The following is a 13051-nucleotide window of genomic DNA, read 5'->3' on the forward strand; positions in this document are numbered from 1 at the left end:
TTTCAGAGATGCGTTTCTGTGCTGTATGTGTTATTCAAAGATGATCAAGTTTTATCAGTAATTGTAGTTTAATAAAAATATTCAAACTGCTTAATAAAATGAAATTACTAAAATAGTTGTTCTTATTCCTTATATTATGCATTGTGAAACTTAGAGATTTTAAAATTTCAGTCACACAGTGTTGATGTGCCTGGAGAGTTTAATTTGAGATACTGTCTTCTCACTATAGTTGTGTTGGCTTTTTTACATGTGGTAAATATCAAGGAAATTTTAACTGCTTTAGTGGTCTTCTGGCATGTGCTAGAACTATGGCTTGAATGTGTGTTCATTGCTTGCATATTTAGGCAGTGAATTAATGCTACTTTCAGTGGCTTTCTGTTGCATGTTGCACATACAACATTTAAGAAACATGGCTATGGGTGAATATAATCCAGTAGTGAGGAAGTTGTTGGCAGCCTTGACTCAGAGGGTTTATTTAATTGGGATTTAACACCAGCTTCTGATTGCTGACTGGAGCATGGGGAGGGGGCATGACCCAAAAGCAATCGCACACCTGCAGAAGCCCCTTCTCTCTGTGGGCCTCCCACTGGGCTGAAGCCAGGCGGCTGCCCCACTCCCCGCTCCCACCACTGTCCCTTTTGCCCTGGTGGCTCCTACGCCCTCCTGCCCCGTTCCTACGAGCTGCTGGCCGTTTCTCACTGCTTTTCTTGCTGCCTGCAGGCCACTGAAGTGCAAGGAATCTCTTGTTACTCTTACTTATGATTATGAATGACTAGGTTGAACTAGTAGCTTCTTACTATTTAATGTCATTTTATGTTATTTGCTAACTGAAAAATGTCTAGGTGGCAAAATACTCAGGTATTCAAACTAGAAAATATAAGAATAAATATTGCTCCCAGCCTCAGAGGAGCATGCATAATAGGAAATACGCTTACACAGTTTGTAATGGCATGCATTTCCTGGATTTCTTCCTTTAGTGCTCAGGATATAGGGTTCACCAAATGGGTTGCTGTTAACTTCTTTCAAAAAAAATTGTTTGGTGTGTGTCTTTTGCTAGCTTTAACGTACTTCCTGGAGAATTCAGCCTGTAGTGATTCAGTTTCCTTTTACGGACTTTTCTCTGGTATTTGTTGCTGTAATTGTTTTCTTGGCAGAGACTAAGTGATTTTCTTAAATTTCTGTGAGAGAGGGTGCTATTCTCTGTATTTTATAGATTGAAGAATAAGAATTAGGCCAAAGTCATTGATTTGAGACTCTACCTTTGAAAGTCTAAGGTCTGACTTCTGTTAATGACATGCACTCATGTCTACTGATTGCAATTAGAAGAGTTCACAGCACTGAGTAGTAGTTGAACAATCATTGTTTGATGCATTTGTTCCCTGTACCCAGGGGCTAGAATTCCTTGATGTCACTTGAATGTGTAAACCGAAGAGACCTGTTTTCGTGTAGTTACTCGTCCTATTAATTTATGGACTTTTTGGTGTTGATAGCTGTGATTCTTAACAGGTTTTGGTACATGATTTCACATGCTAAAGAAGTTATGTCACTTTTTTTCTCTCCATGTAAACAGTAAACAAATTGCAACCCTGAAGGAACTGGGAACTCTTACAGAGCGTGTTCTTTGGACAGAATAGAAAAGGCAGCGATCTCTAAATTGCTTTATTTAATGAGGGAATGCAAGATGCAGCATACTAATGGTAGCTACACTTGGTAGCAAACCACAGTAGTTTGCACTTACAGCATAGGATATGTTTGTTTCTGTACAATGAAGTCCTGTTTCCTTGCTATTCTGTGTGCAACAAAACCTGAGACTTCAGTGAGTAATGAAGAAAAATACTACATGAGCAGTTAATCCAAGTTGAGTGGTTTCCTTATACATAAGTATTTCACTCCCTAGTTATGAAACTTGGAATCCTGCTCAGTCAGATCCATAGTGACAAGTCCTGTCATTCCAAAAATAAGTTTAAAAGGTAATGTGACCAGGTGCTTTTCTCTCCTAGAAGCTGGTAGACTTTATAGAAGCAAGCTCAGACTAAGAGTCCTTTGAGACCACACAAGGATAATATTAATGGCTGAAGAGGCCATTTGGTTTTCTAAATAAGGATTAATTTATTTTCTTCTGTCTCTCATCTTGAGGACAGTTAAACGCTGAATTAGGTTGCACAGAGAGGTTGTGCAGTCTCCATCCCTGGAGGTTTTCAAGACCTGAGTGTATAAAGCCCTGAGCAACCTGGGCTGACTCTGCTTGAATGATTGTCATTCTATGATTTCGAGATTTTTCTCTGTTACGGACCAGTTTGTCACCTAGAGCCATAGTACTAGCCATTGCCTTGCTTTAAAGCAGCCTATCATACATGAGAGAATAACTGGAAGAGATAAGTATTATGTCGTGTTGGCACTGAGAACTTCTGTCAGTTCTTTCTGTTCTAGAAACTGTGAAGTTCTGGAAGTAAGGCAAGAGGAGTCACGTCTCCTGTTTGTCATCTGCATTGTGCATATTGGGAAATGTTGATCAGGTCTGCAGGACAAGGCTGTGTGATATTGCCTTCAGATTTCAAGTATTTGAAATAGTATTTTGTCTGCAGGCATTCTTTGTGTTGCAACATCAGACTCAGAATCTATTCTTTCTTATCATAGGATTCAATAAGCAGCACTGAGACCTTAATTAATTATTTCTTTTTAATGCTATCTTTTTGAATTATAGTGAAGTAGCTAATAAAAATAAACAACATCTTCCAAGGGAGTTCAGAATGTTAAAATCTATCCTTTAACAAACAACTCCACCTGTTTCACAGCAAGAGTTCATCAGATAAATTAATCTGTTATTGGGGGCTGAGGGAGATAAACTGAAGTGTTTCTCTAAACATTTTTTCCCCTCTTCCTGTTGGGAAACACCTTAAGTGAAGCTTTGGGATTCTGTGGATTATTCTGCATTTGTTGCACAGATTTTTGCAAGTTGTGTGTTGTGCCAATCTCTACCACCTGACACATGAAGAAAAAGGGAGTAGAACAAAAATCCAGCATTTCAGCATGAATGGAGCAAGGAGTTTTTGTAAACTGCTTTCAAGGTAATGGCATCAAAACCAATTTCTTGAGAGCAAAGGCAGCATATTCTATTCAGATGTTTTTGTGTGCAGTATCTGAAGGTCTGCTTGCTCGTTATTAGTTAATGTTTTCTAAAATCCGCATGTGTTAAGCCTTCAGGGTATTTATACCGATTCTTTTCCCGTTGTAAGGCACTAGCAGTAAAGAAGAAATTCAAAGTCTTTAGCATATAGCATTGCTGGAGTGTTCCCTAAGAGGAAGCTTTAAATAAAGTCTCATTTATTTATTGGCCAGTTTCCTTGTGTCTAAGATCAAGGTATCGTAATTTACAAGAATTCCTTAAAAATTGCTAAGTCAAGAAACTTGAGCCTTGCTTGTTTGCACCATTTCTGTAACTATTACCGTATGTACTATTTAGTATATAGTTACTCTTTTCAGTTGGACTTCATGGTTTATTTTTAGCCTTTGTAAGTTCTCTTAGCTAATGTGTGCCAGGACTTTTTATGACAAAAGGCAACAAGGGCTCTGAACTGGTAAGGCTTTCTCTGTGCTACTTCACGTTTGGTGGTTTATGTGCCTGTCTCAACTTGTTTTGAGACCTTTGGACTGGATGAATAGTATAATATTGAGATTTTGGGTTTTTAATGGAAATTCCAAAGTTCTTCGACACAGGGGAAGAAAATATCCTGAGAAGGATGAAAGTTTTGAGATTTCATTTATGTTGGCCAAGAGCATGCTGAGGAAAAGGTGCAGAGCATGATCCAGAGGTGGTTTCTATTTAGTGAAGCTCTTTAATCTGCCTTCTGTGGAAAATGAGGCTGACACCTTTGCCTTCTCTGACTTCCTGCTTCCATACCTTTTGAGTCAATTGGTCATTTTTCAGACAAACATTAAAGAGGAGCAAAAATAAAGATACACATTTCTTACCAGTTTTGTGAAAATTCACAGCTGGATGGGAGAAACCTAAACTGATATACCTGCTCAAGAAAATCTGAATGTGAGCTCGGTAATAATCTGTCCTGTTCAGTGAGCTGGTTTACCCGTCAGTGTGAAGGTGGGTGGAAACTGCTAGAGCACTGTGCTACTGCTTGCTCGGCAAGTAGTTGAAGGACAAGAAAAAGGCATGTAGGTACTCCTAAAGAGCTGGGCCTGAAGTTGTGGAATAAGAAAAAGGCCAGAGTAGGTGGTGAAGCCAAACTGTTGTGGGAATATAGGTGCTGCGTGTGTGCACTGTGCTTTCCCATGGAGTTATTGGTTCTGCTGCAATCTAGCTGACCAAAGAACCCCCAGCTTTGTGAGATGCAGGTGATCATTTGTGGAGAATCTGTGCAGAACTCTTCTCTTTTGTCGTCTTGATCTAAATTTCACAGATTTTAGATGGACAGCCTTAGTTGTTCATAGGTTTACTTTTTGTAGTGAAATGGAAGACCATGGAAATCAAAGTGCAGTGAACTTTAATTGTGAAACCTCTGCAAATTCACTTGAAGGATGGGAGAACCAAACCCTAACAAAAAATGTGCTAAAGGACTGGCTGCTGTAATAATTCTATTTCATGAGGGTAGCATGACTCATACTGCTTAATGTTCCTATCTCAGTATTCAGTTTATTTTTAAGTAGTGCTGTACAAATAGTGTTTTTCTGTGCCAATTGTTGCTATGACTTCATAATATTTCCCTAAATACGCTTGCTCATACTTTCTCACAGCATAGCGTTTGGCATATAAAACCCTTAAATCCATCAGAATTTCCTGAGTGCTGATCATTTTCATGCTTTTATGGAACAAAAAGGGATGGCTCTGTGTATTATGTAGTTTTGGTTGAGGAGGAATAAAAGTTTAAAAAAACCCAAAGTCCTCACAACCTGTTCCCTCACTTAAGAAAACGTTCCTCTGTTTCAGCTTTTCCAATTTTTCCATGTAGCTTTTCAGATTAAATTTCCAGCACTGGTATCGTTTAGGCTATTTTGTTAAAGGTAAGTGGACACTGTATTATTACTTCAGAACACTTCCGCTGTCGTCTTTTTGTGATTGGAGGGGGAAAGAATGCTTCTTGTGTGGTTTGGGGGAATGGGATGGGTGACTTGTTGGAACTTTCATTTAGGTTTATACTTTTGCTTAAGGGTTTCTTTTTCCAAGATGCTGAACTTTACAGTTGTCTGCCTGATCTCTTCCAAATGGCAGTAGACACTTTGGTTGAAAGATCTTGGTGTACTATAGAAAAACAACTATAATGCTTCCTGACAACCTTTGGAATCTTTTCCCTTCCCTTGTTCTGCAGGGCATGCCTGGGGCACACGCTTGCTTCCATTGCTTACTGGGTTTCAGAGTAATGTGAGTGCTGCCTTAGTTGGGGAAAGGCAAGAGGACACAAACAGTTAACAGCATCCAGCTAGCAACGTTTATTGATCTAACAAGTCTTTAAACTTTAGGTCTCCCTTTGATCAGATAAAATACCAAAATTATGGTTAAAGATACCACTGCATAATCTTACATTTTTGTGAAAACTTAAAAACAAACAAACTCTTAGAAAAAACTGTTCAATGTCAAACTATTCGAGTTTGTCCAACTAGTTGCAAGTTTATTGCAGTTTTGTTTCCTCTTTGTTCTGCTTATGGCTATCTAAGGAAGGCTATCAGAATATATAAACACTTACAAATGTGATCTTCACTTAACTTGATGCATTGTAAGAATTGCAAGGGCCAAAATTTCTCTGAAAAAAACGCATTCCATGTAAAGGTGCTGCCAAGAAACTGATGATTGAATACTGTTTTAACGTGCTTTTTGCTCTTGGTTCAGTAAAAGCACTGGTGGAAAAGTGGGATTTTTGGTAATTACTAATAACATAACATGTTGAAGATTGTTACACTAACATGTAAAAATACCTTGTCTCAATATATCATCTTCCTCTCTAATTGTTGCCATTTTGCAGAACCTTCCTGTATTTTTGGCTCTCTCTTCAAAATAAGAACCTAACAATTGATGTTTCTGTTGTAGTTTTCAGTTCTGTGTTCAGTGTTAAGGTTATTTAATCTTTCTGTAAATTGGATTATGAAAATTAATTGGATGAAAAACTGCTCAGGAGAAACAGCTTGTCTTCTCAGCCACAACAGTTTTGTTCTGTTTGTGCTGTAACAACTGTTTTCTTTCAGTAGCTAGTTTTTGTTACAAACAAGTGGTGTATGCCTACCCTTATGGCACAGTTATTTTCAGAGTATCCAAGAAATGCAAAGTTAGTGTTGAACTCTTCTCGCCCTTGGAGGTGTTCAGTTCCGTCTCCCTCGGCAGCATGTCATAACCACTAGGTTGTGAGGTAGGCCAGGTTTGTGGGCATTTTCTGCTCTTCCTTTTGAAGTGGCCCTGTTGCACTAAGGGAACCAAGATTCCTAGGGCAAAAGAGAGAGGGAACTTCACCTTATAGTCTACTGATAAAGGTATTCATCTCAAAAGGGGTGGTAAAATCTGTTTACCCCTATGTAGCCCTGGCAGTAGTTGTAGGCAAACTTGACAGGAGAAATCTAAATAGGAGAACTTGATGAAGCATCTGTAGAGATTAGGCGGGGATTTGCATGTGTGTGTTGTGGGAGGGAGCTGTTTCCTTCCTTTCCTACCTCTTGGTCTCCACCCTGCCAACAGCATTTGTGGATGTAAGTTCCTGAATTTTTGCCTCAGTACTGTTTTTGATACTTATCTTAAATGTTAGCTTAGGGTAACCCTAAATTTTTTTATACACAGTGCTTTATAAACAGTCCTCTCCTTCTATGAGGATAGATCATGTTTTTCTTTCATGCAGCTGTGTCTATATAAGTGAGAATGCCTGAACTGTTAAGGTAATGACTTACCTTTAATAAAGATCAGAATTTGGAGTTGATTTTTTTCTGTTTGTTTTGCTAAAAGAAAACAATAAAATAGTATGGTAACATGTCACAAATAAAATGCAGTAAAACTAGGTGTGGGAGTTTCACCTTCTAGGGAAAGTAATTGTCAGCTTCAAGGAGGCCTTCTGCTATGGAGTGTATAACCTTTTACTTGGTGATGTAGAACAGAAGATATGTGCACGATACCATCATTTAGAATCTATTAGCTGCTTTAAAATGCACAAGAGTGGTGGCAAGAAAATAACAAGTAGCTCAGGTAGTTACTAGCCCAGTAAGAGATCTAGTCACAGCTGGCTGGGTGAGATAACTGGGGCTATCTGAATATCATAAACTGTACTAAGACTTTCAGGAAGGAGGCTGGTCTTGTCTTCTGTGTTTGACTTGCGTAACTGCAATGCTCTTCACGTTGCTTTTGCTTTACATTGTTGATGAGGAAACTGGTTTGCATTTGTGAATGCCTTTAGCTTTCAAGTAGGTGATTTGAATCTAAAACTCTTACAGAAATAAAACATTTTCCTTCTGAAAAGAAGATTTATTTATTTTTCTTTAAATCAGCAAGTGGTTTTGTCCTTAAATGTTTCCAGTGCATTTCATTATATAACATAGATTTCCAGTGAAAAAGAATAGGAAGCAGTGCAGGTTATCCTATCAGTAGCAAAGGTCAGTTGATTTGTCTTTTATGGAATCCTTTGAAGTGGAATACGTACTGAGTAAGCATCATGCTGCTCAATCTTTTCTTTTGGTTGTAATAGGAAATTTTATGATAAATTCAAGAGTTTGGTGAAATTTGATATAGGCAGATGGATTGAACATTTTCTGGACAACAAATGTTGTGATAAGAGCCAAGAACTTTGTGTGGTAGAACCGTGTTCTACTGTGAAATGTACATATTTATATGGCTGGTGTGGTTACCTCTTGTTTTTGTTTGGCATCCCTAAACATCAAAGAATTGCAAGATGTTACCTAACTTCATTTCTCTTTTGATAACTGTTTTTCATTAATGATGCTCATAAATAATTTTGTATCTTTTTACAGATTCTGAAGGTGTTTAAGCTCTGAATACTTACAAGCTCTTCATACATAGAAATGTCTGGCTCATATGATGATGCTGTTGGAGTAGAAGTTTCTAGTGATAGCTTCTGGGAGGTAACCCAAATGTTTTATCACAATATTTTGATTTTGTTTTCTACTCTTATTATAGAAAATCTGATTTTTGTACATTGTAAACTGTGGAGAGGGCTGTAATACAAGACGCATCTCATTATTGTGAACTGCAGAAATAGCCTTCAGGGTAGAAATGACATTTTAGATTTTGGCCTAGTTCTGTCAAGGGTTTTTAGCTAGCATAAACTTGAGGATCATCCTTTTGGGTAGGGTATGCAATTCAGAATTGAACCTTTGTCAGTTTTTATTGCCAAAGAGGGGGGTGGGTGGGTAGCTTTTAAAATTACTAAAGGGGTTGAATGATCAATGTTAAATCTAAAGTAACTGTTGAAGGCTACTCTGTGTAAATTACAAATGTAAGATAGCGTGTGAATATGCTGCATGTCTCCTGTTTGTGTCTAGATATAAGTATAAACTTTTTTGAGAGAAATTATCTTATGCTTATCTCAATGGAAGGGCATACATGCAAAAAGACAATATAAAGTACATTGTAATATCGGTAATTTGTGCTGCCCCAATCTGAAGACTTTCAGATGTTATGATAATTTAATTAAGATTTAAAGAGAGCAAACTTCATAAAGCAGAAAGCATTTTACAAAAAAGTTTCTTGCAAGAAAAAGAAAGGTTTGACAGTGTCAATACTGACAAACTTGGAGGTAAGTACGCTGTCTAGATGAACTGTATGCAGTAGGGCAAACTTCTGCCATGTGACTAGGAGCTCTTTTGAGTTTGAACTATAGCAAACGTAACAATGGCAGGGGGGAAATGTCTGATTATTTGTGTTACCAGAGACCTGTGTAAGACAGCTTTGTTTTGGTGACCTAACATTGTGATTCCATTTAAATGAAAGCTTTTCTAGACCACTAACCTATGGTGTTGGTGGTGGCAAGGGCATGTTGCATTTTGATCCAGATCTCCCATTATTTTTTGATACATTATCGAAAAGACCTAATGCCAATGAGGTTCTTGTTTAGTAGTCAGTTATCATTGTTTGAGGAGACATATTTACTATTATGTTACATCTATCTATCCTATTTATAAAGAGGTGGTTTTAAAATTACTGGATTCTAAGTCTTAATCCCTTTTGTTGTAGGGATACTCTGTAGTATGACTGCAGAGAGAATGTGGAACCTCTACTCTTGGAGGTGTCCAACACTCAACTGGACATGGATCTGAGCAATCTGATCTATCAGACCTGCTTTGAGCAGGGGATTGGACTAGATGATCTCCAGAGGTTTCTTCCAACCTCAGTTATTTTGTGTGGTTTATGCTGAGGCAGCTTTCTAGGCAGGCTTGCCTTGTAGAAGTGTTTCAAAATAAAATAAGGAGGCAGTTGGGGGTAAAAAGAGTCCTAGACCAATGAGGTTTTTTTTGATGTGTGTTGGACATCCTATACTTGGCAGGAGAACATGACTTCTGGCTGGCTATTCTGTACCAAGCTGTTGTCTTCCATCAGATAATCGTGTCCGGAAACATAAAAGATGAATGAATAAGAATGGGAGTTCTGTAAACTAGTATAATTATGTTTAGACAAATGTGAACTCAAGTAATTAATATTAAAGGATGATAGATGATCAGAAATAGCAATTAGCCTAAGCTAGGACCTTTACAAAACATAGTGTAAATGTATTTGATGCTTTTTATAAGTGGGTTAAAGGTGGTGTTTGTGTTTGTGCTATTGGTGACTTATTCGATATAATTTTATAAACACTGTGGGGTTCTTTGTTCATGCGAGGCACGGACAACTCAGCACACCAATATGATGATCAGAGAAGTCGTTTATTCATCAGAAGGCTACATCTCATATACTGCTTTCTACTTCCGTACACGCGCTCGCTCAAGCTCTAATTGGTTACATGTACTGTCCACGCAACTATCACGCTCCTTAGCAAGGATTCTGATAGGTGTCTATGCCATGCGTAGCTTCCACGTAAATTAAACACAAGTTCTTTGTTTAGCATACAAGCTCCCTGTCTCATCCTGCTCCCATGGCCTTGTTTCTCAAGCTTATCTATCCCCTGCCCCACAAGCTTGCCTCCCTACATAACTCTCTGCACTTTCCCACATCTTATCACATTCTCAAAATACTCTCCAGCTTATTGCTAACACAAAGTAATCCTACAAAACAGTACTTCTTAATCTGTTTCTTTGGACTTCTCTGTGTATTCCTCCTAAAAGGTCACAACTGCATTCTGTTTCATAAGCAATGTCAGTAGGCTAATGTGTAATGTATGAGTATATCTTTATTTCTCCTTGGATAAAAAGTTAAGAGTTCAGTATTGCAATCGGTTTCTTTCCTTGTAGGGTTAATTCTTTTCTCTGCTCTTTTTATGTATAACCACAAAGATTGTTATGGTAAAATGGTTAAGAGGAAAAATTTCAGATGGAATAATTAGTTTATTTTTTTCTGAAACTTTGAGTACATCAGGCTGGAAAAGTAATATGTTTTGAGAGTTGACAAATGCTGACTAGAACAGGTATGCAAGTTGTTCAAAGGGGAATACTGGCATTGTTTAGATCATATTAAGTAATAATATGCTAAAATCAGTTAAAAGTAATCTCCAAAATTGAAGATGCAATTATATTCTCATGGAATGGATTCAGGTCATGAAAAATTCTAGAGACCATCTTCACACTCACTCTTCAGGGAGTGAAACAAGGGTGTGGCTGCAGTAAAAAATGAATCCCAATGATAAATCAATGGGTTTGTTACTGAAGTGACTTTAAGGATGTTCAAAGTATTAACAGGTTTTTTTCTGAAAACAAATTGGACTTTCCATGCAATTGATGACAATATATATATAAAAAAAATTCCTGTATTTCCTTGTACTAAGCTTTTGATAGTTTAGCAATATAAAAGGGAATATTTCGATGAATTTTGGAGTTTTGAGTATTGAATTATGTAGGAAGCACTACTTGTTTTGCTGTTCCTCTGCTTTGTGCTCTTTGATTCTTAGAAGAAACAGGCAAGTTTGGGGTTTTTGTGGCTACAAATGCTGATTCTCTAAAAAACATTAATAGGGATGGTTGTGCTCTTACTACAGATATAAAGACTTTGTCATTATTTTAGCAAAGTGACTAAAGGCTTGAAATTTCAGTATGGTGAAACTAAGTGGTATTTGAGTGAAACAGGGGAGGCTGTAAAAGTTTTATAGTTAGTGCTTAAAATATCACCACTGACACTTGTGTTGTAGTTAAAAAAAGGCAAAAAACAACAAAGAATAGTTAGAGAGTTTGAATTTGATTATGACAAAGTGCTGTATGTATAGCTGAAAGGCTGTAGTAGGTATGCCTAAATGTTTATATAACTGCATGGAGAGTTGAAAACTGTGTGATATGACATCCCTGGCATTCTGTGGAGATGGAGCTTTTATGGATATACTAAGATACTTTTAAACTAAGCATGAAAAAGAGTACTCCTATATAGATGATAAATGATTTTGTAGTAGTGCTGAACTATTAACAGGAAGGATTGACATTGTAGTGAATTTTGACCTTCATGCATGATGTGCTTGGTAAATTCACAGAGTCCGTGTAGTTTCAGACAATAAGCATGTTTATAAAGCTGTCTTAAAAACATGTATATAAACTTTTCTTCCAATGGAAATAGCTGAGAGAATATATTAAGCAAAGAAACTACTGTTTCTTTGCGCTGTGATACTTATCATAGGATGACTCCTTATTACTGGGTATTAAAGTATTCAGAACAACAGTAGCCTTGGCAATACCCTATTATAGCGAGAAATGTGAATAATGTGGAACTTGTGTTTTGGTTGACAGCCTTTATAGTTGCATCTAGCATCATGTGGCAGGGAAGGTGTTTGTTGTTTTTTATCCTGACACTGAACAAAGTGCTTGGACTAAAGCACAACATAAGGGAAAGCAGTTAAGTACCTAAAGCTGTGCTGTCCACTGCAGTGTTGCCTTGATACAGGATATGTTGACTGATTGCTTTCATCCAGGAATAGTTTCTTGTGACCTCTGCACTCTACTTCTCTGTATTTCTGTGAAGGTAATTGCATTTTGACATGCATGCCTGATAGTACCCTGGAATGTATTTTGCTTTGTATATACTCCTGATTACATCTGAGTGAATAATTAAGGTATCCAGCAGTTTGCCTAGGCCAAGTAATGCTGTGGTGGAATGTACCATTTGACTTTAACATTCTACAGAGAAGCCTGACAAAACAATAAGACAGGAATTATCCTTGAGATCAAGAGTTAAGAGAGAGGAGGAGGTTTGCTAGGCTTCTGCTGTTGGTAGAACATGAACTGAAAGTAAAGTGTAAGTCTTAATAGATTTAACTTAAGAATAACTCTTCAGTGTTAAGTGACATGCAGAAACTAACAGCAAGCCAGTCAAACTTAATTACCAAACTTTTGTTTAAGTACTTCTGGTTTAGAGCCATCTCTTCAAACTAAATTTGACTGAGTTTTAGTCTAAAACTTGTCCTTTTTCCATATATTCTGAATCGGTTATTTTGTTTCTGAAGATTGCAACTTTGAATTCTAGTCTTAATCTTTCTCAAAATGGGTAACTAAACTGCTTTGATCAATGTTTTGTCTGACTTGGTTAGAAAAGATATGATGTCTTTGGAGTGCCAGCCTCAGTACTTCGTGCCTCAGGTAGCAAGAAATAAAGGCCTCTGAATAAATTTGGAAGTCGTATCATTACCACAGATCTTGTCATCTGCACCCTTTCCTTAGAGGTTTTTAAGATATTTGACATGATAGGTTTTTTTCCTTTGTTTTTAACGACAGCCTGCAGTTTGTTAAAAGCCACCTTGCTATGTTTTACTGCCACAGCTGAAGCAGTGAATGTACTTAAATTTGGCCATGGCACACAAGAGACAGTCTGGCAGGATGAGCTTTTGAATTTGTTCCCTCGCACTCCAAAATAGCTCAAATTTATTTACCTTTGGAGTGTGCTGCAAAGCCAATGTTTTTCTTGAAAGACGTTTAGGAAAGA

General features: G+C 37.5%; 1 protein-coding gene across 2 annotated transcripts in view; it reads left to right on the top strand.

The window, feature by feature from the left end:
- The first annotated feature begins 7948 nt into the window (after window positions 1-7948).
- The window catches only part of PACSIN2 (protein kinase C and casein kinase substrate in neurons 2), a 29242-nt gene continuing 24139 nt past the window's right edge, over window positions 7949-13051 (top strand). For both annotated transcript variants that reach the window (XM_009704121.1, XM_009704120.1), the window contains exon 1: window positions 7949-8064. In XM_009704121.1, the coding sequence (XP_009702423.1) occupies window positions 8005-8064 (60 nt within the window). In that variant the 5' untranslated portion in view covers window positions 7949-8004. The remainder of the gene's footprint in view (window positions 8065-13051) is intronic.

This window comes from Cariama cristata, unplaced genomic scaffold, assembly GCF_000690535.1.
Source record: "Cariama cristata isolate BGI_N322 unplaced genomic scaffold, ASM69053v1 scaffold41177, whole genome shotgun sequence".
Classification (NCBI taxonomy): Eukaryota; Metazoa; Chordata; class Aves; order Cariamiformes; family Cariamidae; genus Cariama; species Cariama cristata.